Here is a 26474-nt window from a genome sequence, read left to right as displayed (position 1 = left end):
GTGCCCGGTCACTGGTGTTCCTACTCTTTTCTTTCTGCAGCAAGCAACTAAATCTCAGCATCACCAAGCAGCTGTGTGTCTCTGTGTCCTGACTCTCGAATGAATGGAAGCAAGCAAACATTCATTGATGGGCACCGGTAGGCTACATTGATGGGTGCTGGTGAGGCTGCATTTGATGGGTGCTGATGAGGCTACATTTGATAGGCGCTGGTGAGGCTGCATTTGAAGGGCGCTGGTGAGGCTGCATTTGATGGGTGTTGGTGAGGCTGTATTTGAAGGGCGCTGGTGAGGCTGCATTTGATGGGTGCTGGTGAGGCTGAATTTGATGGGTGCTGGTGAGGCTGCATTTGAAGGGCGCTGGTGAGGCTGCATTTAAAGGGCGCTGGTGAGGCTGCATTTGATGGGCGCTGGTGAGGCTGCATTTGAAGGGCGCTGGTGAGGCTGCATTTGATGGGCGCTGGTGAGGCTGTATTTGAAGGGCGCTGGTGAGGCTGCATTTGATGGGTGCTGCTGAGGCTGTATTTGATGGGCGCTGGTAAGGCTGCATTTGATAGGCACTTTATTAAAAAGGTGGGGTATACATGGGCAGGGCAAAGGGGGTGGAGTCAGGGGGGGCGGCAAAATGAGGTTTCGCCTAGGGTGTCAAACATCTTTGCACCAGCCCTGGTTCTGCAACAGCTGGAGAGCCCCAGGTTGCCTACCCCTGAACTAGGTGTCTTTTTTTTCCTTATTGAGGTATTTCTGGGAAAAAAATTTTTACGGCCACAAGGTGGCACTGATGAAGGAACTGCACATATTATAGAAATTACGGCAATTTTCATCCTGACCGTGTGAATGTTTGACGTATCCACACAGCAAACATTTTGCAGCTACTACGGTAATTGCCACTATCTTCTGGTTCCTAAGCCCTGCTGCATAGTAACCACAGGGGCTTGCTCACTCTGCATAGGCACTACTCGCAGAGCATTTTTCTCAATGAACGCAAGACATTCAGTGATGTCACAAAACCCCCCAACCTGCTTAAGGCAAGAATTCTACCTCGCAGAATAGCTTGAAGGAGCCTAGAAATGTGTGATAACGTTGAGGCTTATAGTGCTCCAGATTGTATCTGCCTGTGTATGGCCAGCCAGCTAGATATGTAGTGAATGGTGGCCTAGATATTGAAGGCTGTGAAACCTCTTTCACAGCTGGCTTTACCTTCCTGGAATAAAGAGCTTATTTCAGGAAGGTAAAGCCAGCTGTGAAAGAGGTTTCACAGCCTCACCACAGGTTTCACAGCCTCACCACAGGTTTCACAGCCTCATTTCTCCTCCACCAAATAAGGTTTTTGCCCAAGTTAGTGAGTTGTTGCATGAGTTCCTCCACACCAAACTGGTCACACCATGTCTTCATGAAGCTGGCTTTGTACACAGGGCACAGTCATGCTGGAACAGAAAAGGGTCTTCACCAAACTGTTACCACAAAGATGGAAGACCTTGGAGGTACTGATGTTGGGTGATATGATCTGGCTCTCAATAAGCATTTTAATTCATATAAAAGTTATTTAGTAGGGTTGAGGTCAGGGCTTTGTGCAGGACACTCCAGGTTCTCCACACCAAACTGGTCAAACCATGTCTTTATGGAGCTGGCTTTGTACACAGGGGCACAGTCATGCTGGAACAGAAAAGGGTCTTCACCAAACTGTTACCATAAAGATGGCGGACCTTGGGGTTACTGATGTTGGATGAGAAAATCTGGCTCGAAATTGGCATTTTAATTCATATAAAAGGTGTTTAGTAGGGTTGAGGTCAGGGCTTTGTTCAGGACACTCCAGGTTCTCCACACCAAGCTGGTCAAACCATGCCTTTATGGAGCTGGCATTGTACAAAGGGGCTCAGTCATGCTAGAACAGAAAAGGGTCTTCACCAAACTGTTACCACAAAGATGGAAGACCTTGGAGGTACTGATGTTGGGTGATATGATCTGGCTCGCAATAAGCATTTTAATTCATATAAAAGTTATTTAGTAGGGTTGAGGTCAGGGATTTGTGCAGGACACTCCAGGTTCGCCACACCAAACTGGTCAAACCATGTCTTTATGGAGCTGGCTTTGTACACAGGGACACAGTCATGCTGGAACAGAAAAGGGTCTTCACCAAACTGTTACCATAAAGATGGCGGACCTTGGGGTTACTGATTTTGGATGAGAAAATCTGGTTTGCAATTGGAATCTTAATTCATATAAAAGGTGTTTAGTAGGGTTGAGGTCAGGGCTTTGTGCAGGACACTCCAGGTTCTCCACACCAAGCTGGTCAAACCATGTCTTTATAGAGCTGGCATTGTACAAAGGGGCGCAGTCATGCTTGAGCAGAAAAGGGTCTTCACCAAACTGTTAGCAGGGATGGAAGAGCATAGTTGTCTACAACGTCTTTGTATGATGTAGTATTATGCTGGCCATGCACGGTTAGAATATCGTTCAGGAAAAAACGTTCCCAAATTGCAAAATTTGTCGAACGTGCATGCGAGAACACCAATATTGTATCAATAGATGCCGCCCAATATTCAACATATTAGCAATTGATAACAACATCAATAGTACAATTGCCCTCAATCGATAATTTAAGCAGTGGAAACGCGCATGCGCTGTCGATTTTTCGAACTATTTTAGTTCGATTACACTACTAATCATTCGAAAATCGTTTTTGCGAAAAAAATCCAACATTTTGGGGTTTTTTTCGGTACACAATTTACATTTCGAGAATCTAAATGTAAGTACTAGCGTTTAGAATGTCGAACGATCAAGCGTAGCAGACGTTTATCCGAACGATATTCTAACCGTGTATGGCCAGCATTACCAGTACCTTGACTAGAAACACCTGAACTCAATCACTTGGAGGGAAGTCCAGACACCGTTGGCCATATAATGTACGTGTCACATTAAGGCCACTAGTAGACAAGGTACACTGGCACACTTGCAACTAACGGAGGCAGGACTATCGAAAGTTTAAAAGAGCTAAAACCCAACTCCAGCCAAGTTTCTCTTCTTTAAGTTTTGTACAATTGGAAAGTTTACTGGTATTTGTGTTCCCGTTGGATAGGTGAACACCTTTCTGCAGTGGCGTAACTAGAACCTTCAGGGCCCCGATGCAAGAAACCATGAAGGGCCCCCCTGAACCCCAGCCAGGGCCCTTCCCTCCGAGTCCGGCGGTGGAACTCCAGGGAGTGGTCACAGGTATGACCTTTGTGAGCCCTGTAGTTCCACCACTCGTATCAGTATTTTTTTTTGTATTTTTTAAATTTTTAGGTGCCCCATTGGGGGACTGTCCCCAGGCAGGATGGGATCCCCGTCCCCAGAAGAGATGAAGTCCTTTTCTCCAGGGCAGATGAAGTTACTGCCCCCAGGTGAGAAGGGGTCCCTGTCCCCAGGGGGAGATGGAGGGGGTATGTAATTGTGTTTGGGGGACCATGACCAAGCTGTAGGCCACGCACTCATCCATGTTGGCCTGGGCTCCATCCAGTGTGCTGGACGGGCGATCAGCATATCTCCACCCACCCGTGTGCATGGTGCACTGGTACCCCTAGCTGCCTATGCTGCTGCCGGCCATATGTAGAGGGGGCTGCATGGGCCCCCTGCATCACAGGGCCCGGTTGCGGTCGCTACTGCTGCACTCCCTATAGTTACGCCCCTGCCTTTCTGTTCTGTGAATCATAAGGACAGAAGATATTTCTTTGATAGAAACAGAGAACTCAACAAAAACACTTTTATTTAGTAGAGTGGGAGATGGTCCCTGTGTCTTTCTTTTCTAGAGAAACATGATGATACCCGGACACCCAAGGTCACCTCCTGTTTCCAAGACAGAACGGCAAAGCTGACCATGACAATAGAAACATTTAATTAGAATTTTTATTTTTTTTAAGAACCTTTGTTTGATTGTCTAATGGTTAATGGGGGTCACAATGATGAAAAATTCAATATAGTTTTTTTTCGGAAATGTTATCCAATCAAATCAAAAGCCACCATTTTTGAAGTACTCAAATGACATTTATAAAGTCATGAAATGTACGAATGTTTGTTCAAAAATCTACTAGTATATAGCCAGCTTAAAAGGTAATGTCCCAGTGACAATGGTCACCAATGATTGATCACCAGGACGAATCGAGATGGTGAAGTTCCAAAACAGAAAAAAAAGTTTTGGCTGTACACTTTAAATCTTGCTTAGCACTGGAAATAAATGGTGTCTCTTTTAGTAGATTAGTCCGCTTATATAATGACAGCCCTTCCAATGTTGTAAATGAAAATAAAATAATGAACAAATGCTTTTATATTGGTTCCATTGGGGGGAATTACTAAAAATGGACCGTGCAACATCTGGTGCAGCTCTACATAGAAACCAATCAGCTTCCAGGTATTCTGTCAAAGATTACCGTATTTTTCGGACCATAAGACGCACTTTTTCCCCCCAGAAATATGGGGGGAAATGTGCCTGTGTCTTATGGTGAGAATATAGGCTTGGCACCGCCCCAATCACGCTCTGGAGCGATCCACGGCCTCGGCCTTAGGAAAGACCGTGGCTTCAGCCTAGCTCTGGAGCGGCGGCCATCTTGGTGCACCCGCCGTTTGCAATGTGATTGCTCCGTCTAATGCTCCGTCATATCTCCCAGGAAGTATTGAATTCTGTAGAATCATCACTGATCTCAGGTGTTTCTGGAATATTAGGAGAAGAAATGATAACACAGCCTAGAAATAGCTCCCCCATAGACACATTGGATATAGAAGTGGATGGTAAAAAGGAGAAAGAGAAAGAAAGCTGGGACATTAAAACGTATATAACCTCTTTACCCACAAAGGTTGATATGGATCACTATATCCAAAGATTGGAGAATGTGTATAAAACAGAAATACAAGAGATCAAGGCAATTACTTTAGATATGCAAGAGAAAATAGAAAAGGTGAATATAAAGACTGAAGGCTTGGAAAAAGATCTAATTCAAGTAAAGAGAAGAATGCAAGAACAGGAAATAGAGTTAAAGCAATTGGTAAATATTATTGACGAACAAGAAAATAGAAGTAGAAGATGTAATATAAGGATAAGAGGATTAAAAGAAAATGTGCCTTTAGAAAAACTCGCTGAAGTGGTTCAAAAAATCTTTAAGGATATAATACAGGACTTATCAAAAGCTGATATGATAATTGATAGGATACATAGAGCTGCGGGTCCAAGAGGATCGGAGGAAAATAAACCTAGGGATGTAATCTGTAAACTCCATTATATTCAAACTAAGGAGAGAATTATGGCGGCAGTGCGTAAAAACAACCACATATTATATGAAGGATCAAATTTGCTTTTCTTCCAGGACCTGTCCAAGTTAACGTTAGATAAAAGAAGAGCTTTAAAACCCCTTTTGGAACAATTAAGAAAAAAGAATGTGCAATATAGATGGAGATTTCCTTTTCAACTGCAAGCCCAGTATGAGGGCCAAACTGTTATTTATAGAGATCTAAATGATTTGCATGACTTTCAGAAGACCTTGCATCTCGCGGAAGTGACATTACCAAACTGGCCCAAAGACTTTGGGAGGAGAAGATAGGCGGACTGAGGGTGAGGGGGGGGGGATGGATGGAGGAGGGGGGGGGATGGGTAAACAATAGTATAATTTAGAAGTGTGGATAAATTATAATGATGATATGCACAATATGGAACAACAAAGATGTGATGTAATTTATAGGTGATATGGCACGAGGGAGGGGAGGGGGGATGGATGGAGGAGGGGGGATATGGGAGGTGATGGAGAGGGAGTGTTAACATATTTTTGTGTTAAAAGAACTATAGGTTAAACAACACTACAAAATAGAAAGAAGGATAAAGTATAGAAATGATACGCACAACATGGAATAATAATGATATAGGCGACACAACACTATTTGCACTTAATTGCACTTAATTGCACATAATGGGGGGGATGGGGACTGAATGGTAGGATATAAGGGGATAGGATAACAAATAGAATAAATTATGAGGGAATGAATAGGGGAATAGGTATAATAACTAGTAATTTATTTAATATCACCCTTTTTTTTTTTTTTTTTTTTTTTTTTTCTTCGGATTTTATTTCAATATAAACACTAATATAGTGGATGGTAATTCCTTCACATCCCCCCCCCCCCAGGTTTTTTTTTTTTTTTTTTTTTTTTTTTTCCTCTCCTCTTTATCTCTTCCCATCCCAGGTTTTTATTTCTCTATGGATTTAGATAATTTCCCAACAATGATAAAAGGACTAGAAATTAAAGTCAGGGACATATTAAAAATTATATGAATAGAGGGATAACAAAGAGATAGAGCATGAAAAAGGGAAGAAGAATGTGAAGAGCTTGCATAGGCCAAATGGGAGTATATCAGGATCAGCAGTTTAAATACCCCCTAGATAGGGACCTCACCATTGGTGAGTTAGACTAATATAGTCAAATCTTAGGGGAACAGAGGTGTCATAAGGGTGGGTGCAGAAGGGTAGATAATTGAGTGTGTATGTGCTTGTGGGTATAGGGAGGGTGGGATAACTTTAAGTGAGATTATTGTATAATTTTTTTTTTTTTTTTTTTTTTTTTTTTTTTTTTTTTTTTTTATTATGGGTAGCGTGAAGTTTTGTTCTTTTAATGTAAGAGGTATTAATTCCCCCGCTAAAAGAAATCAAATTTTAAATTTCCTACATAAGCAGAAAATAGATATCGTGTTATTTCAGGAGACACATTTTCGCTCAGATCATATACCTAAAATTAATAATATAAACTATAATACATGGTTACATGATACTTTTCCATATTCCAAATCAAAAGGGGTATCAATTGCGTTCCATAGGAATTTGCCGGTCCAAATATTGCAAAAATATGAAGGTAAAGATGGAAGATCTTTAATAATAAAGATTATGCTATATGGAAAAAAATTTACTATAGTTAATTTATATCTCCCTAATTACGGACAAATAGAGAGCGGTACAAAAGCCCTAGCGGACGCAATGAAGAAGGTTGAAGGAGTGGTAATAGTGGGTGGTGATATAAACTTTCTAATGGATGCAAAGAAAGATACTACAAATATACAACTACAAAAAAAAAATAAGAATAACAATAGAATAAAGGAATTTAAGGACATATTAAAAAAATATCAATTAACAGATATATGGAGGGCTCAACACCAAAAGGAAAAAAACTATACATACTATTCAAATATACATAATTCATATCATAGATTGGATTATTTTTTTATAAATAAAGAGGGCTTAATGATGAAACCAGTAACAGACATAGGGGGATTTCTCTGGTCGGACCATGCCCCAATATATGTGGAAATTTCAGTGATTGAAACAAAGAAAAAGAATGGAATATGGAGATTGAATGATAATTTAATTAAAGATAGTAAATGTGTGGCAGAAATATTACAAGTTATAGAAGAATTTTTGATAACTCATGAAAGGGACAAAACCTCACCTGCAATTCAATGGGAAACATTGAAATGTGTTATGAGGGGAATATTCATCAAGCACGGGGCAAGGAAAAAAAAAGAAAAAACACAAAAAATATCTCAATTGGAATATGAGATTAAAGAACTAGAAGGAATACATAAAGTAAGTAGGAAAATGGGAGATGGAGCTAGACTAAAGGAAAAACAACTGGAATTACAATCTGTGCTTGATGAGGATTCCCTTCGGGTGAGGGATAAGAATAGAGCGCAGTGGTATAAATTTGGAAATAAACCTGGGAAAATATTAGCCAGAGCCTTAAAAAAGCAACAACCCCCAAGTTACATAGAGAAAATTGTAAAATCAAATGGGGAAATTACATACGACCCAGAGGAAATATCTGAAACATTCCATACATACTATTCTAAATTATATAATATTAAGGATGGTAAGGATCACAAAGAAGGAGAAAACAAAGGGGAGAATATACAAAAATATGTAAAGGAAATGGCTATATTCAACTGTTTAAAAGGAAAGATGGAGGGGTTGGAGGAAGAAATTACAACAGAAGAAATTCAACAGACTATTGAAGAACTTGCTCTGGGGAAAAGTCCAGGGCCAGATGGATACACTGCTAGATTTTATAAGTCATTTAAGGAACAAATAATACCCATACTTAAGGTAACATTTAATTCTATATCTGCAGATCAACCATTTGCGATACAAGGTACAGAGGCTCATATAGTACTAATATTAAAACCTGAAAAAGATCAATCACTATGTAAAAATTATAGACCTATATCGTTGACCAATTTAGATATAAGAATATTCTCAAAAATATTATCCAAAAGAATAACGGATATTGTTTCAAATAATATAAGCTTGGAACAAACGGGGTTTCTGAAAGGAAGGGAGACAAGAGACAATATCATTAAAACATGCACGTTGATTGAATACGCTCAGAGAACTGCCATCCCTACCTGCCTATTGGCCATAGATGCCGAAAAGGCATTTGATAGGGTGGGATGGCAGTTCTTAGAGGAAGTATTGAAACAAACAGCGATGGGACCCAAGATGTTAGGAAGGATCATGGCCCTATATAAGAACTCAAGGGCTAAAGTGAGAGCAAATGGGATATTATCAAAGTATATAAATATATCAAATGGAACCCGACAAGGGTGCCCCTTATCACCACTTTTATATATTATGATGATGGAATATCTCATGGAGGCTATAAGAACAAACAAAGATATAACGGGGATAAAGGTCAAAGGTAAAGAATATAAAATGGCTGCCTATGCAGATGATCTTCTTTTATATATAACCAACCCTATAATTACTATACCAAATTTAATAAAAGAACTTGAGAGATTTGGTGAAATTAGTAATTTCAAAGTAAATTATGACAAATCTGAACTAATGAATATTACATTAGAAGAGAAAGTTCAAACTATTGTACAAAAGAATTTTCCATTTAAATGGAAGCAAGATGCGATAAAATACCTGGGAGTATATATTCCAAGAGATTTAAAACTTTTGCAAGATATGAATTATAATTTGGCAGTTCAGAAGGTAAAGAAACTTCTAGGCAAATATGATAAAATAACCCAATCATGGTTTGGGAGAGTAAATATTGTAAAGATGGAGATTTTGCCAATTATGTTGTATATCTTTCAAACGGTACCCATTATACCATCAAAAAAAATTATGAAAGATCTGAAAGAAATGGTAGAAGGCTTTGTATGGGCACATAAGACCCCCAGAGTAGGCAGGGAGGTATTAATTAGAACGAAAAATAATGGTGGATTAGCATTGCCTGACTTTTTTAAATATTCACAAGCTGCCTCTCTAATGAGAATAATCGATTGGCAGCATAATGAAAAAGACAAGCAATGGATAAAATTGGAAGAAGACATATTAGGGGCTAAAATAAAACACCAGCCATGGATAAAACCTGAGTCAAGACTAGAGAGGAAGGAAATGCCTATCTTTGTAAAAACAACTTTAAAAATATGGGATGATATGATAAAGAAAAAACAACTATCATCATTAATAGGCCCTATGACCCCTTTATTTGGTAATCCCGAATTTAGGCCAGCTATAAAGGATAATACATTTTTGAAATGGAATATAGATGAACATGACCGGATAATACAAATCCTAAATGATGGAAATATTCCAACGTTTGAGGAATTGGGGCAAGAGTATAAAAACAAATGGTTTCAATATTTACAGCTGAGGGCATTTATTGACCCAATAAAGATAATGATCAATAGATCTCCAACCATATTTGAACAAATAGCAATAAATAAGGATAAAGCAAATAAGAAATTAGCTAAGATATATAACTTATTACTTCCTGGTGGGGATATTAAAAAAATAGCAGGAATAAAAAAATGGGAGGAAGAAATAGGGCAGGAGTTGACAGAGAAAGAGTGGGGAGAGGTATTTGAAGGAATATATAAAACACCATTAGCTATTAAATATCAGGAAAAAAATTATAAAATTCTATTAAGATGGTATAGAAGCACAGTGATTATGAATAAAATAAATAAATGGAATTCTGAATTATGTTGGAGATGTAAGAAGGAGAAGGGTACTCTAGAGCATATTTGGTACAGTTGCTGGAAGATAAAAATATTTTGGGGTAAGATAATAAAAATATATCAGGAACTGACAGATATAAGAATAAATCTTGATATAAAGACAATACTATTCTACCATACACCTGAAAAATTAAAACGAAAGGAGTTGGAATTTTATTATCAAATAACTACAATAGCTAAAACCGTAATAGCACAGAAATGGAAAAAGGAAGTAGCCCCAACAATAATAGAGTGGAACTATGAGATGAGCGAGGTGTGTTTCATGGAGAAACAGATTAGACAAGAGGGATATGTAGAAAAACCGATGTCGGAATATTGGAAGAAATGGGAGGAATTGAGTACCTCAGGAAAACTGTGGGAATTTATATAAGAGTGGGGGACTGAATGGATTAGTAATGGCATCTTTTTTTTTTTTTTTTTTTTTTATTTGGTGCTATGTTTTTTGTTGCGTATGGGGAATGTTTTATAATGATGTGAAATCTGAATGGAAAATTTTTGAATGTATGTTTTATAATATAAAATAAAGATAAATTTGAAACAAATCAAAAGCCACCATTTTTGAAGTACTCAAATGACATTTATAAAGTCATGAAATGTACGAATGTTTGTTCAAAAATCTACTAGTATATAGCCAGCTTAAAAGGTAATGTCCCAGTGACAATGGTCACCAATGATTGATCACCAGGACGAATCGAGATGGTGAAGTTCCAAAACAGAAAAAAAAGTTTTGGCTGTACACTTTAAATCTTGCTTAGCACTGGAAATAAATGGTGTCTCTTTTAGTAGATTAGTCCGCTTATATAATGACAGCCCTTCCAATGTTGTAAATGAAAATAAAATAATGAACAAATGCTTTTATATTGGTTCCATTGGGGGGAATTACTAAAAATGGACCGTGCAACATCTGGTGCAGCTCTACATAGAAACCAATCAGCTTCCAGGTATTCTGTCAAAGATTACCGTATTTTTCGGACCATAAGACGCACTTTTTCCCCCCAGAAATATGGGGGGAAATGTGCCTGTGTCTTATGGTGAGAATATAGGCTTGGCACCGCCCCAATCACGCTCTGGAGCGATCCACGGCCTCGGCCTTAGGAAAGACCGTGGCTTCAGCCTAGCTCTGGAGCGGCGGCCATCTTGGTGCACCCGCCGTTTGCAATGTGATTGCTCCGTCTAATGACGGAGCTATCACTTGTAAACAAATTGGCGTTGTGATGACGCCGGTTTCTCTCTCCCCTCTGTGTACAGATCTGTACAGTGGAGTGGAGAGATCGGATGGCAGCAGCGCTGTGGGCTGCATCTGTAGTGCCCACAGCGCTGCTCTGTGACAAGTGCAGTCACAGCCACCCCTCCATACCCTGTACAATACTCTGCAATTCCTTGCCAATACTCTGCCATACCCTGCCAATTCTCTGCAATACCCTGCCAATACTCTGCAATACCCTGCCAATACCCTGCCAATACTCTGCAATACCCTGCCAATACTCTGCCAATTCCCTGCCAATACTCTGCCAATTCCCTGCCAATACTCTGCCATACCCTGCCAATACTCTGCCAATACTCTGCAATACCCTGCCAATACCCTGCCAATACTCTGCAATACCCTGTCAATACTCTGCCAATTCCCTGCCAATACTCTGCCATACCCTGCCAATACTCTGCCATACCCTGCCAATACTCTGCCATACTCTGCCAATACTCTGCCAATACTCTGCAATACCCTGCCAATACCCTGCCAATACCCTGCCAATACTCTGCCAATACTCTGCAATACCCTGCCAATACTCTGAAATACCCTGCCAATACCCTGCCATACCCTGCCAATACTCTGCCAATACTCTGCCATACCCTGCCAATACTCTGCCAATACTCTGCCATACCCTGCCAATACTCTGCCATACCCTGCCAATACTCTGCCATACCCTGCCAATACTCTGCAATACCAGGCCAATACTCTGCCATTACTCTGCAATACCCTGCCAATACTCTGAAATACCCTGCCATACCCTGCCAATACCCTGCCATACCCTGCCAATACTCTGCCAATACTCTGCCATACCCTGCCAATACTCTGCCATACCCTGCCAATACTCTGCAATACCAGGCCAATACTCTGCCATTACTCTGCAATACCCTGCCAATACTCTGAAATACCCCGCCATACCCTGCCAATACCCTGCCATACCCTGCCAATACTCTGCCAATACTCTGCCATACCCTGCCAATACTCTGCAATACCAGGCCAATACTCTGCCATTACTCTGCAATACCCTGCCAATACTTTCTATGGTAATTGTCACTCTGCATTTCAAGGGCACTGGAAAATAGTTTAGTACACCATTTGGTTCAGAATATATATTTTTTTTTTATTGTTTTCCACCTAAAACCTAGGTGCGTCTTATGGTCAGGTGTGTCTTATGGAGAGAAAAATATGGTAATTGAACTGAAGCTAAAGCTGAATTTAGAAGTTGATTGGCTACCATGCACAGCTGCACTAGATTTTGAGTGTTCCAGTTTTAGTAAATAGCCCCCCCCCCCCATCTCACCAGTCAGCCCACTATTGTATATGGGACTAATTCCCCATAGCCCCTGTACACACGGTCGGAGATTTCCACAACCAAATCCGTCGGATTTTGCCTGTCGGATTTTGTCCGTCGGATCTTGTCCGAAACTGTTGCATACACACGGTCGGGCCAAGTTGGCGAAAAATCCGATCTTTCAGAACGTGATGACGTAATTTCGTTATGATGGGACTACATTCAGGCTAGTAGCCAATAGCTTTGATGTAGGAATTTGATCTGAGCATGCGTGGCACTTGGTCCGATGAAAATGCTCTACACATGATCGGATTAGGTCCGTCCGGCCCAGTTGGTCGGGAAATATTTCCAACATGTTGGAAAATTGGGTCGGACGGCGATTCGGACGGAATCAGTCCGATGCATACCACACACAGTCGGATTATCTGACGACACGGTCCGATAAGACGCAATCCGACAGATTATCCGACCGTGTGTACAAGGGCATACACAAGGTCAGATTTTCCGCCGGAAAATGTGTGATCGGATCATGTTGTCGGTGGAACTTTGTGCGACTGTGTGTGTGCTAGACAAGTTTGGGCCCAAATCCAATCGGATTTTGTCGTCGGAAAGTCCGACCGTGTGTATGGGGCATAAATGTAGTCCATACACCTTGATCAGTCAATTTATATCTCACTCAGCATGTACAAATTTTAAATTTTAAGATTAAATAAGTCTTGTTACCCTGGATGTTGGCATTCGCACTTCGAAATTTCGCAGCCTCATTCCAGTCTCTGGGAAGTTATATAATGGGATCTCTCTTGGAACGAAGGTAGCAAAAAATCCAAATTTGGCTACCTGTGGAAAAAAAATTGATGAGGGTGAGCAAGCAAAACAAATTGTATAAAGTTGTACCAACTTATAAAATTGGATAATTATATATATATATATATATATATATATATATATATATATATATATATACACACACACACACATATACAGTGCCTTGAAAAAGTCATCATACTCCTTTAAATTTTCAACATTTTGTCATGTTACGTAAATTAATTTTATTGCGATTTTATGTGATAGGCCAACACAAAGTGGCCCATAATTGTGATAGTGGAAGGAAAATGATAAAAGTTCTTTCAACATTTTTACAAATATATATGTGAAAAGTGTGGCGTGTATTTGTATTCAGCTCCCTTTTCTCTGATACCCCTAACTAGGGATGAGCTCGGTGTTCGACTCGAACATCGGCCGTTCGTTTGTTTGGCGAATTCAGAACTTTGTGGACCGTTTGCACCAAATTCGTGTGGTACGAACGCCCCACAATGCACTACGCCCTCGCAGTGCATTGCTGGCTCATGATTGGCCAAGCATGCACTGTGACCCCGCATGCTTGGCCAATCACAGTGCCGGCAGTGAGGAGAGCCATAATTGGCCACAGGCAGGATGCCTGTGGCCAATAATAGCTCAGGAGTTTTTTTTTTATAGTTCAGGGGGTCTGCGGATGTTCATCCGCAGACACCTGCTATCCCATAGGGATGCATGTATGTCTGTATTTCATCCGCAAACGGGTGGATGAAATACAGACATACTGTCCGCATGTGTGAAAGGGGCCTTAAGCTGTCCAGCCCAGAGGATCTCTGCCTTCTCCTTGGTCACATCTCTAGAGACGCTCTCCTGTGTTCCTGTTGAAGACTTGCTTGGCTGATAATCCTTCTGGCTCCAGATCCTGCTTTCTGTTCTACTACGCTTACCTCTGGCTCCCTGACGTTTTGGCCTGTCTGACTATCCGTTCCGGTTCATGAACTCTGGCGATGTGTTGACGTACGTTTGCGCTGTTTACCTTTTTATTATTATTATTAAACAAGTGTTATATAACTGTACTTCTGTCTCAGTCTGGTTCGTGGTTTCTGACAATAGGGAAATAAGAGGCTAGTTTGAAATAAGGGGGAAATTAGCGATATTGTGGCAAAATCTATTTTGGCTTAAAGTGGGGTACCCCCTAAAAAAAAAAAAATTTAAAGTCAGCAGCTACAAATACTGCAGCTGCTAACTCTTAATAATCGGACACTTACCTGTCCCAGGGTCCAGTGATGCAGGGGAACAAAGCCCCCCCCCCCCCCCCCGGTTCCCCGCTCCGCTCGCAGCACCGTCATTCGTACTGTGGGCACCCGGCTGTGGCTTCACAGCCGGGCACCCACTGCGCATGCGCGAGCAGCACAGGGCGCCGTGATACGCCACGCAGTCACCTGGGACACGTGACAGGTCCCAGGCGACTGTGCGGCACAAGGGGAAATGATGTCGCCAGCCCGGGCAAGGAAGAAGGCAGACTACGAGGGACCTCCTAGCAACAGGTATTTAGGGGTGAGTAAAAAAAATTTTTTTTTCCAATTATTTTTATTTTATTTTTTTTAAAGAATTTTAAACATTTTTTTATTTTTTGGTGGCAACACTACTTTAATGACTGTACTACATACAATATGAATGTGCCATACGGGAATGTTGACACTTACCAGATATGCCACTATCGGTATGGCAACCATCACAACAGCTATCACTGCAATGAGAGCAATAGCATAACCAGGGATGGATCCAGATATACCACTTCCAACAGTTTGTGCTAGATGGGAAAAAAATAGAAAAAAAAAGTTGTGTTAAGACTTAAACAAAAAGTCATTTTTTTTTTCCATTCTGCACATGTCTATGCATGGCCCAAAGGTCTGCAGATGTGTATACTGCTGCTCATAGTCAATACATAGTGAGGGCTGTGCGTACCTCGGTGTGCATGAATTAGAATACACATCTGGCACTGGCTTTTGGTGCTCAGAGCCTTGTTTTAAAGCACAGAACAACTAAACAGAATTGCTGAGTGGTCATCATCTCCTGAGACCTATGACCTGACCTGCATTCTGGTACTCATTGTTTGACCCAGATTTCCTCCTGATTCTGCTGTATCCCAATCTCTCATTGTTGACTTTGGCTGTTCCCTGACCTTGTGATCTTCTGCCTGTTGATTTGGTACCTTTGCTGCCCATCTGATATCCACCCCGGCCTGGCTTCTGACTCTGTTCCTGCCTTCTGATTTGGTACCTCTGCTACCCAGCCGAGAAATACTTGAACCACATTGCATGGACTTTATGGGCACAACCACACCAAATAAAATAACCTTGCTACCCAGCTGTTGCTGACTCATCTTGACGGCTTATCTCTTGACCCTTTGGCTTGTTTCCTGCCCGTGTGGGTTGAGGGTTCCCATGCTCAATCCATGTGCCGACATTCTGCACAAGTTCCAGTATGAGAATCCACAGCATGCCACCAGTATCCAGACTATTATCAGATCAACCACTACATCTGGACTCACTGCAGTCACCGAGCCACTTTTCGACTAGGTTACACCCTTTCACTGACTCCATAGGGTATTGAACGGGAAGTGTAAAGCCCTTTACACACTATCAGATTTTCTGCTGATTTTTGTCTTCAGATTTACCAAAACCATGTAGTGCAAGGGCCTGCCTGACTGCATACAAATTGAAACTTCTAAGGTTTGACCTCATATTATATGGTTTTGGTAAATCTTAAAGCGGGAGTCCACCAGGAGTTCCGCCGTTTTTTTTTTTTTTTTTAAAGCCAGCAGCTACAAATACTGCAGCTGCTGACTTTTAAAATAGTGACACTTACCCGCCCAGCGTGCCCGCGATGTCGGCACCCGAAGCAGTGGGGGACCTTCGGAAAGGGGCGTAGATTCTGCGGAAAGGGGTGTACCTTCTGCAGAATCTATGCCGGAAGTGGGTGCAGATACCTGTACTGTACAGGTACCTGCACCGCAGGGGCGGACTGACCATTGGGCCACTCGGGCACTGCCCGAGGGCCCCGAGCCACTAGGGGGCCCCATCAGGGTGGCTAGTCTCAGTAAAACCAGGGACAGTATGTAAAAATCTGTGTTTTTTTTTTTACATCTGTCTCTGAAATGTCCCTTACCGACATCCTTTTGGTCTAAAAATCCAGAGATTATAGCTGCCCCACCTCTCCAGTACCTTCTCAGCCAATAGAAACATGTCTGTGTATACTGTGTGATTGTATACTGTGTGTACTGTGTGATTGTATACTGTGTGTGTGTATACCGTGTGGCCCCATAATCTCCTAATTCTTGGGGGCCCCATAATCTCCTAATGCCTGGGGGCCCCATAATCTCCTAATGCCTGGGGGCCCCATAATCTCCTAATGCCCGGGGGCCCCATGAGTTGTCAGTCCACCCCTGCTGCACCGCCCTCCCCCCTGAAAGGTGCCAATTGTGGCGCCGGAGGGGGGGAGGATTCCAATGAGCGGAAGGTCCACTTTAGGGTGGACCTCCGCTTTAAGACAAAAATCAGCAGTAAATCTGATAGTGTGTATGGGGCTTAAGGATTGGTTCACATATATGTGGTGCAGGAAACACAGCCAATCCTGAGCGTTTCCCGTACTGAACTGAATTCGCATGACGCTCATGCGATCTGCCACCAGTGTCAATGTTAAATTAATGACACCCTAAAAACAGATTTCAAAGCGCAATACAATTGTAAGAATTGGATCACATGGGTGTTAACACCCCATGCAATCCGATTCGGGTGCAAAAAATAAAAATAAAAGATACCTGCACCTTTTTTGTGTGGTGTGGTGTGGAATTGAGCACATACAAAATGAATGGGCTCAAATCGCACTGCAAACAATAGTATGTGATTTGAATAGAAATTGGAGTCCGAATCACATATGGTGTTCGGCATTGCATATATGTGAATACAGCCTAAGGGCCGGTTCACACAGCGAGGCGAGGCGAGGCGACACGGCTCGCCTCGCCTCGCTCCCGCAAGTCGCCCCCATTCAGTACTATGGAACCGTTCTGAGAGGAGCGACTCGAGTCGCTCCGACTCAGAAAAAAGGTTCCTGTACTACTTCGGGGCGACTTCGGGGGCGACTTGCATTGACTTCTATACAGAAGTCTTCTGCAAGTCGCCGCTGAGCTCCCCGCAGGTCGCGGCGAGGTAAGTCGGAGACGCCTCGCCGCGCCTCGCTGTGTGAACCGGCCCTTAGGGAAGCCCGCTCCTCGGCTCAGCTTTTACCAAGTACTTGACAGTAATTTTAAACCTTATATGAGATTCTAGTGATCGGGTTAAGATCTAGAATTGGAGAATACTGCAAAGAGAGGCAACACTTCATTAGAGGGTGTTGCTCTGTGCAGAATTTAGAGCTGTCCACCACTGGAGGAAGAAAAGGATGGAGAGGACCTGTGACATTGTACTGTATATGAGGTTTTGTTCAGAGGTACAGGGGTGTGTCTATGAGGAGCGGGGATTAACAGCAAAGGAAATCCTGAGTCCAATTTGAGTTTAACTCGCTGATAATAACTCCATAATACAATACACTGCTTACTACAAACTGTATCGACATACAGTACATGTTCTAATTGAGGGTGTAGGGCAAACCAAAGCGTACCTTGTGTAGTACTGTTTTCAGCTGTTGCACTGGCAGAAACTGTGCTTGCTCCCGATACCGCTGTACTCAATCCAAGTGTTGTACTAGATCCAAGTGCTGTACTGGTTCCTGGAGTTGTGCTGGATCCAGATGTTGTACTGGCTTCTGGAGTTGTACTGGATCCAGGTTTTGTACTTGTTCCTGAAGTTGCACTGGATCCAGGTGTTGTACTGGATCCGGATGTTGTACTGGCTTCTGGAGTTGTACTGGATCCAGATTTTGTACTTGTACCTGAAGTTACACTGGATCCAGGTGTTGTACTGGCTTCTGGAGTTGTACTGGATCCAAATGCTGTACTGGTTCCTGAAGTTGTACTGGATTCAGGTGTTGTACTGGATCCGGATGTTGTACTAACTTCTGGAGTTGTACTGGTTCCTGCAGTTGTACTGGATCGAAGTGTTGTATCGGCTACTGGAGATGTACTCAATCCAGGTGTTGTACTAGTTTCTGGAGTTGTACTGGATCCAGGTGCTGTACTGGCTGCTGGAGTTGTACTGTATGCAGATGTTATACTAGATCCAAGTGTTGTACTGGTTCCTGGAGTTGAACTGGATTCGGGGGCTGTACTGGATTTAGCTGTTATAATGGATGCGGGTGTTGTACTGGCTTCTGGAGTTGTACTGGTTTCTGGAGTTGAACTGGATTTGGGGGCTGTACTGGATTTAGCTGTTGTAATGGATGCAGGGGTTGTACTGGCTTTGGGAGTTGTACTGGATCCAGGTGCTGTACTGGCTTCTGAAGTTATACTGGATCCAGGTGTTGTACTGGTTTCAGGAGTTGAACTGGATCCAGGGGCTGTACTGGATTCAGCTGTTGTACTAGCTCCTGGTGATGTACTGTATCCAGGTGTTGTACTAGTTCCTGGAGTTGTACTGGATACAGGTGTTGTACTGGATACAGGTGTTGTACTGGATACAGGTGTTGTACTGGCTTCTGGAATTGGACTTGATCCAGGTGTTGTATTGGCTCCTGGAGTTGGACTTGATTCAGGTGTTGTATTGGCTCCTGGAGTTGTACTGGATTTGGGTGTTGTACTGGTTCCTGGAGTTGTACTGGATCCAGTTGTTGGAGGTTCAGTGTTGCTTGCTGTCATGGTGGTTGGAGGCTCAGTGGTTATTGCTGACATGGTAGTTGTTGGAATTTCAGTGTTGGTTGCTAAAGTGATGGTTAAAGGCTCAATGGGGGATGTGGATGTTGGAGTTTCAGTACTGGTTCCTGCTGAGGTGTTTGGAGGGTCAGTGGTTGTTGATGTCATGATGGTTATTGTAGTTTCAGTGCTTGTTGCTGTCATGGTTGTTGGAGGTTCAGTGGTTTTTGGTGTCATGGTGGTTATAGAAGTTTCAGAATTGGCTGCCATAGTGGTGGTTGTAGACTCAGCAGCTGTTGTTGCTGTCATGGTAGGTGTTGGAGTTTCACTACTGGTTGCTATAGTGTTGGTTGTAGACTCAGCAGCTGTTGTTGCTGTCATGGTAGTGGTTGGAGTGTCACTACTGGTTGCTATAGTGGTGGTTGTAGACTCAGCAGCTGTTGTTGCTGTCATGGTAGTGGTTGGAGTGTCACTACTGGTTGCTATAGTGGTGGTTGTAGACTCAGCAGCTGTTGTTGCTGTCATGGTAGTGGTTGGAGTGTCACTACTGGTTGCTATTGTGGTGGTTGTAGACTCAGCAGCTGTTGTTGCTGTCATGGTAGTGGTTGGAGTGTCACTACTGGTTGCTATAGTGTTGGTTGTAGACTCAGCAGCTGTTGTTGCTATCATGGTAGTGGTTGGAGTGTCACTACTGGTTGCTATAGTGGTGGTTGTAGACTCAGCAGCTGTTGTTGCTGTCATGGTAGTGGTTGGAGTGTCACTACTGGTTGCTATAGTGTTGGTTGTAGACTCAGCAGCTGTTGTTGCTGTCATGGTAGTGGTTGGAGTGTAACTACTGGTTGCTATAGTGGTGGTTGTAGACGCAGCAGCTGTTGTTGCTGTCATGGTAGTGGTTGGAGTTTCACTACTGGTTGCTATAGTGGTTGTTATGGACTCAGCAGCTGTTGTTGCTGTCATGGTAGTGGTTGGAGTTTCACTACTGGTTGCTATAGTGGTGGTTGTAGACTCAGCAGCTGTTGTTGCTATCATGGTAGTGGTTGGAGTTTCACTACTGGTTGCTATAGTGGTTGTTGTGGACTCAGCAGCTGTTGTTGCTATCATGGTAGTGGTTGGAGTTTCACTACTGGTTGCTATAATGTTGGTTGTAGACTCAGCAGCTGCTGTTGCTGTCATGGTAGTGGTTGGAGTTTCACTACTGGTTGCTATAGTGTTGGTTGTCAACTCAGCAGCTGTTGTTGCTATCATGGTAGTAGTTGGAGTTTCACTACTGGTTGCTATAATGTTGGTTGTAGACTCAGCAGCAGTTGTTGCTGTCATGGTAGGTGTTGGAGTGTCACTACTGGTTGCTATAGTGTTGGTTGTAGACTCAGCAGCTGTTGTTGCTGTCATGGTAGTGGTTGGAGTTTCACTACTGGTTGCTATAGTGGTTGTTGTCAACTCAGCAGCTGTTGTTGCTATCATGGTAGTAGTTGGAGTTTCACTACTGGTTGCTATAGTGGTTGTTGTGGACTCAGCAGCTGTTGTTGCTATCATGGTAGTGGTTGGAGTTTCACTACTGGTTGCTATAATGTTGGTTGTAGACTCAGCAGCTGTTGTTGCTGTCATGGTAGTGGTTGGAGTTTCACTACTGGTTGCTATAGTGTTGGTTGTCAACTCAGCAGCTGTTGTTGCTATCATGGTAGTAGTTGGAGTTTCACTACTGGTTGCTATAATGTTGGTTGTAGACTCAGCAGCAGTTGTTGCTGTCATGGTAGGTGTTGGAGTGTCACTACTGGTTGCTATAGTGTTGGTTGTAGACTCAGCAGCTGTTGTTGCTGTCATGGTAGTGGTTGGAGTTTCACTACTGGTTGCTATAATGTTGGTTGTCAACTCAGCAGCTGTTGTTGCTGTCATGGTAGTGGTTGGAGTTTCACTACTGGTTGCTATAGTGTTGGTTGTCAACTCAGCAGCTGTTGTTGCTATCATGGTAGTAGTTGGAGTTTCACTACTGGTTGCTATAGTGTTGGTTGTAGACTCAGCAGCTGCTGTTGCTGTCATGGTAGTGGTTGGAGTGTCACTACTGGTTGCTATAATGTTGGTTGTAGACTCAGCAGCAGTTGTTGCTGTCATGGTAGGTGTTGGAGTGTCACTACTGGTTGCTATAGTGTTGGTTGTAGACTCAGCAGCTGTTGTTGCTATCATGGTAGTGGTTGGAGTTTCACTACTGGTTGCTATAGTGTTGGTTGTAGACTCAGCAGCTGTTGTTGCTGTCATGGTAGTGGTTGGAGTTTCACTACTGCTTGCTATAGTGGTGGTTGTAGACTCAGCAGCTGTTGTTGCTATCATGGTAGTGGTTGGAGTTTCACTACTGGTTGCTATAGTGTTGGTTGTAGACTCAGCAGCTGTTGTTGCTATCATGGTAGTGGTTGGAGTGTCACTACTGGTTGCTATAGTGTTGGTTGTAGACTCAGCAGCTGTTGTTTCTATCATGGTAGTGGTTGGAGTGTCACTACTGGTTGCTATAGTGGTGGTTGTAGACTGAGCATCTGTTGTTGCTGTCATGGTAGTGGTTGGAGTGTCAGTACTGGTTGCTATAGTGTTGGTTGTAGACTCAGCAGCTGTTGTTGCTGTCATCGTAGTGGTTGGAGTTTCACTACTGGTTGCTATAGTGTTGGTTGTAAAGTCAACAGCTGTTGTTGCTATCATGGTAGTGGTTGGAGTTTCACTACTGGTTGCTATAGTGTTGGTTGTAGACTCAGCAGCTGTTGTTGCTGTCATGGTAGTGGTTGGAGTTTCACTACTGGTTGCTATAGTGTTGGTTGCAGACTCAGCAGCTGTTGTTGCTGTCATGGTAGTGGTTGGAGTTTCACTACTGGTTGCTATAGTGTTGGTTGTAGACTCAGCAGCTGTTGTTGCTGTCATGGTAGTGGTTGGAGTGTCACTACTGGTTGCTATAGTGTTGGTTGTAGACTCAGCAGCTGTTGTTGCTGTCATGGTAGTGGTTGGAGTTTCACTACTGGTTGCTATAGTGTTGGTTGTAGACTCAGCAGCTGTTGTTGCTGTCATGGTAGTGGTTGGAGTGTCACTACTGGTTGCTATAGTGTTGGTTGTAGACCCAGCAGCTGTTGTTGCTGTCCTGGTAGTGGTTGGAGTGTCACTACTGGTTGCTATAGTGTTGGTTGTAGACTCAGCAGCTGTTGTTGCTATCATGGTAGTGGTTGGAGTTTCACTACTGGTTGCTATAGTGGTGGTTGTAGACTCAGCAGCTGTTGTTGCTATCATGGTAGTGGTTGGAGTGTCACTACTGGTTGCTATAGTGTTGGTTGCAGACTCAGCAGCTGTTGTTGCTGTCATGGTAGTGGTTGGAGTGTCACTACTGGTTGCTATAGTGGTGGTTGTAGACTCAGCAGCTGTTGTTGCTGTCATGGTAGTGGTTGGAGTGTCACTACTGGTTGATATAGTGTTGGTTGCAGACTCAGCAGCTGTTGTTGCTGTCATGGTAGTGGTTGGAGTTTCACTACTGGTTGCTATAGTGTTGGTTGTAGACTCAGCAGCTGTTGTTGCTGTCATGGTAGTGGTTGGAGTTTCACTACTGGTTGCTATAGTGTTGGTTGTAGACTCAGCAGCTGTTGTTGCTGTCATGGCAGTGGTTGGAGTGTCACTACTGGTTGCTATAGTGTTGGTTGTAGACTCAGCAGCTGTTGTTGCTGTCATGGTAGTGGTTGGAGTGACACTACTGGTTGCTATAGTGGTGGTTGTAGACTCAGCAGCTGTTGTTGCTGTCATCGTAGTGGTTGGAGTTTCACTACTGGTTGCTATAGTGTTGGTTGTAAACTCAGCAGCTGTTGTTGCTATCATGGTAGTGGTTGGAGTGTCACTACTGGTTGCCATAGTAGTGGTTGTAGACTCAGCAGCTGTTGTTGCTGTCATGGTAGTGGTTGGAGTGTCACTACTGGTTGCCATAGTGGTGGTTGTAGACTCAGCAGCTGTTGTTGCTGTCATGGTAGTGGTTGGAGTGTCACTACTGGTTGCCATAGTGTTGGTTGTAGACTCAGCAGCTGTTGTTGTTGTCATGGTAGTGGTTGGAGTGTCACTACTGGTTGCTATAGTGTTGGTTGTAGACTCAGCAGCTGTTGTTGCTATCATGGTAGTGGTTGGAGTTTCACTACTGGTTGCTATAGTGTTGGTTGTAGACTCAGCAGCTGTTGTTGCTATCATGGTAGTGGTTGGAGTTTCACTACTGGTTGCTATAGTGTTGGTTGTAGACTCAGCAGCTGTTGTTGCTGTCATGGTAGTGGTTGGAGTGTCACTACTGGTTGCTATAGTGGTGGTTGTAGACTCAGCAGCTGTTGTTGTTGTCATGGTAGTGGTTGGAGTGTCACTACTGGTTGCTATAGTGTTGGTTGTAGACTCAGCAGCTGTTGTTGCTGTCATGGTAGTGGTTGGAGTGTCACTACTGGTTGCTATAGTGTTGGTTGTAGACTCAGCAGCTGTTGTTGCTGTCATGGTAGTGGTTGGAGTGTCACTACTGGTTGCTATAGTGGTGGTTGTAGACTCAGCAGCTGTTGTTGTTGTCATGGTAGTGGTTGGAGTGTCACTACTGGTTGCTATAGTGGTGGTTGTAGACTCAGCAGCTGTTGTTGCTGTCATGGTAGTGGTTGGAGTGTCACTACTGCTTGCTATAGTGTTGGTTGTAGACTCAGCAGCTGTTGTTGCTATCATGGTAGTGGTTGGAGTTTCACTACTGGTTGCTATAGTGGTGGTTGTAGACTCAGCAGCTGTTGTTGCTATCATGGTAGTGGTTGGAGTGTCACTACTGGTTGATATAGTGTTGGTTGTAGACTCAGCAGCTGTTGTTGCTGTCATGGTAGTGGTTGGAGTTTCACTACTGGTTGCTATAGTGTTGGTTGTAGACTCAGCAGCTGTTGTTGCTGTCATGGTAGTGGTTGGAGTGACACTACTGGTTGCTATAGTGGTGGTTGTAGACTCAGCAGCTGTTGTTGCTATCATGGTAGTGGTTGGAGTGTCACTACTGGTTGCTATAGTGTTGGTTGTAGACTCAGCAGCTGTTGTTGCTGTCATGGTAGTGGTTGGAGTGACACTACTGGTTGCTATAGTGGTGGTTGTAGACTCAGCAGCTGTTGTTGCTGTCATCGTAGTGGTTGGAGTTTCACTACTGGTTGCTATAGTGTTGGTTGTAAACTCAGCAGCTGTTGTTGCTGTCATGGTAGTGGTTGGAGTTTCACTACTGGTTGCTATAGTGGTGGATGTAGACTCAGCAGCTGTTGTTGCTGTCATGGTAGTGGTTGGAGTGTCACTACTGGTTGCTATAGTGGTGGTTGTAGACTCAGCAGCTGTTGTTGCTGTCATGGTAGTGGTTGGAGTGTCACTACTGGTTGCTATAGTGTTGGTTGTAGACTCAGCAGCTGTTGTTGCTGTCATGGTAGTGGTTGGAGTTTCACTACTGGTTGCTATAGTGTTGGTTGTAGACTCAGCAGCTGTTGTTGCTGTCATGGTAGTGGTTGGAGTGTCACTACTGCTTGCTATAGTGTTGGTTGTAGACTCAGCAGCTGTTGTTGCTGTCATGGTAGTGGTTGGAGTGTCACTACTGCTTGCTATAGTGTTGGTTGTAGACTCAGCAGCTGTTGTTGCTATCATGGTAGTGGTTGGAGTGTCACTACTGGTTGCCATAGTGGTGGTTGTAGACTCAGCAGCTGTTGTTGCTGTCATGGTAGTGGTTGGAGTGTCACTACTGGTTGCCATAGTGTTGGTTGTAGACTCAGCAGCTGTTGTTGTTGTCATGGTAGTGGTTGGAGTGTCACTACTGGTTGCTATAGTGTTGGTTGTAGACTCAGCAGCTGTTGTTGCTATCATGGTAGTGGTTGGAGTTTCACTACTGGTTGCAATAGTGTTGGTTGTAGACTCAGCAGCTGTTGTTGCTATCATGGTAGTGGTTGGAGTTTCACTACTGGTTGCTATAGTGTTGGTTGTAGACTCAGCAGCTGTTGTTGCTGTCATGGTAGTGGTTGGAGTGTCACTACTGGTTGCTATAGTGGTGGTTGTAGACTCAGCAGCTGTTGTTGTTGTCATGGTAGTGGTTGGAGTGTCACTACTGGTTGCTATAGTGTTGGTTGTAGACTCAGCAGCTGTTGTTGCTATCATGGTAGTGGTTGGAGTTTCACTACTGGTTGCTATAGTGGTGGTTGTAGACTCAGCAGCTGTTGTTGCTGTCATGGTAGTGGTTGGAGTGTCACTACTGCTTGCTATAGTGTTGGTTGTAGACTCAGCAGCTGTTGTTGCTATCATGGTAGTGGTTGGAGTTTCACTACTGGTTGCTATAGTGGTGGTTGTAGACTCAGCAGCTGTTGTTGCTATCATGGTAGTGGTTGGAGTGTCACTACTGGTTGATATAGTGTTGGTTGTAGACTCAGCAGCTGTTGTTGCTGTCATGGTAGTGGTTGGAGTTTCACTACTGGTTGCTATAGTGGTGGATGTAGACTCTGCAGCTGTTGTTGCTGTCATGGTAGTGGTTGGAGTGTCACTACTGGTTGATATAGTGTTGGTTGTAGACTCAGCAGCTGTTGTTGCTGTCATGGTAGTGGTTGGAGTTTCACTACTGGTTGCTATAGTGTTGGTTGTAGACTCAGCAGCTGTTGTTGCTGTCATGGTAGTGGTTGGAGTTTCACTACTGGTTGCTATAGTGGTGGTTGTAGACTCAGCAGCTGTTGTTGCTGTCATGGTAGTGGTTGGAGTGTCACTACTGGTTGCTATAGTGTTGGTTGTAGACTCAGCAGCTGTTGTTGCTGTCATGGTAGTGGTTGGAGTTTCACTACTGGTTGCTATAGTGGTGGTTGTAGACTCAGCAGCTGTTGTTGCTGTCATGGTAGTGGTTGGAGTTTCACTACTGGTTGCTATAGTGTTGGTTGTAGACTCAGCAGCTGTTGTTGCTGTCATGGTAGTGGTTGGAGTTTCACTACTGGTTGCTATAGTGTTGGTTGTAGACTCAGCAGCTGTTGTTGCTGTCATGGTAGTGGTTGGAGTGTCACTACTGGTTGCTATAGTGTTGGTTGTAGACTCAGCAGCTGTTGTTGCTGTCATGGTAGTGGTTGGAGTGTCACTACTGGTTGCTATAGTGTTGGTTGTAGACTCAGCAGCTGTTGTTGCTATCATGGTAGTGGTTGGAGTGTCACTACTGCTTGCTATAGTGTTGGTTGTAGACTCAGCAGCTGTTGTTGCTGTCATGGTAGTGGTTGGAGTGTCACTACTGCTTGCTATAGTGTTGGTTGTAGACTCAGCAGCTGTTGTTGCTATCATGGTAGTGGTTGGAGTGTCACTACTG

General features: G+C 43.3%; 1 protein-coding gene across 1 annotated transcript in view; it reads right to left on the bottom strand.

Annotated features, from left to right (window-relative positions):
- LOC143927150 (uncharacterized) overlaps positions 1-26474 on the bottom strand; it is a 30752-nt gene that overhangs the window by 2578 nt on the left and 1700 nt on the right. The window contains exons 2-4 of the mRNA XM_077451099.1: positions 18031-26131; positions 15075-15181; positions 13297-13410 (exon numbers count right to left, since the gene is read on the bottom strand). Coding sequence (XP_077307225.1) covers positions 13297-13410; positions 15075-15181; positions 18031-26131 — 8322 coding nt within the window. The remainder of the gene's footprint in view (positions 1-13296; positions 13411-15074; positions 15182-18030; positions 26132-26474) is intronic.

The sequence above is a fragment of the Lithobates pipiens genome, unplaced genomic scaffold (assembly GCF_037356315.1).
Source record: "Lithobates pipiens isolate NorthernLeopardFrog02 unplaced genomic scaffold, aLitPip1_a1.2 Scaffold_23, whole genome shotgun sequence".
NCBI lineage: Eukaryota > Metazoa > Chordata > Amphibia > Anura > Ranidae > Lithobates > Lithobates pipiens.
Note: the sequence above shows the minus strand (reverse complement) of the source record. Positions and strands in the feature narration are given on the sequence as shown.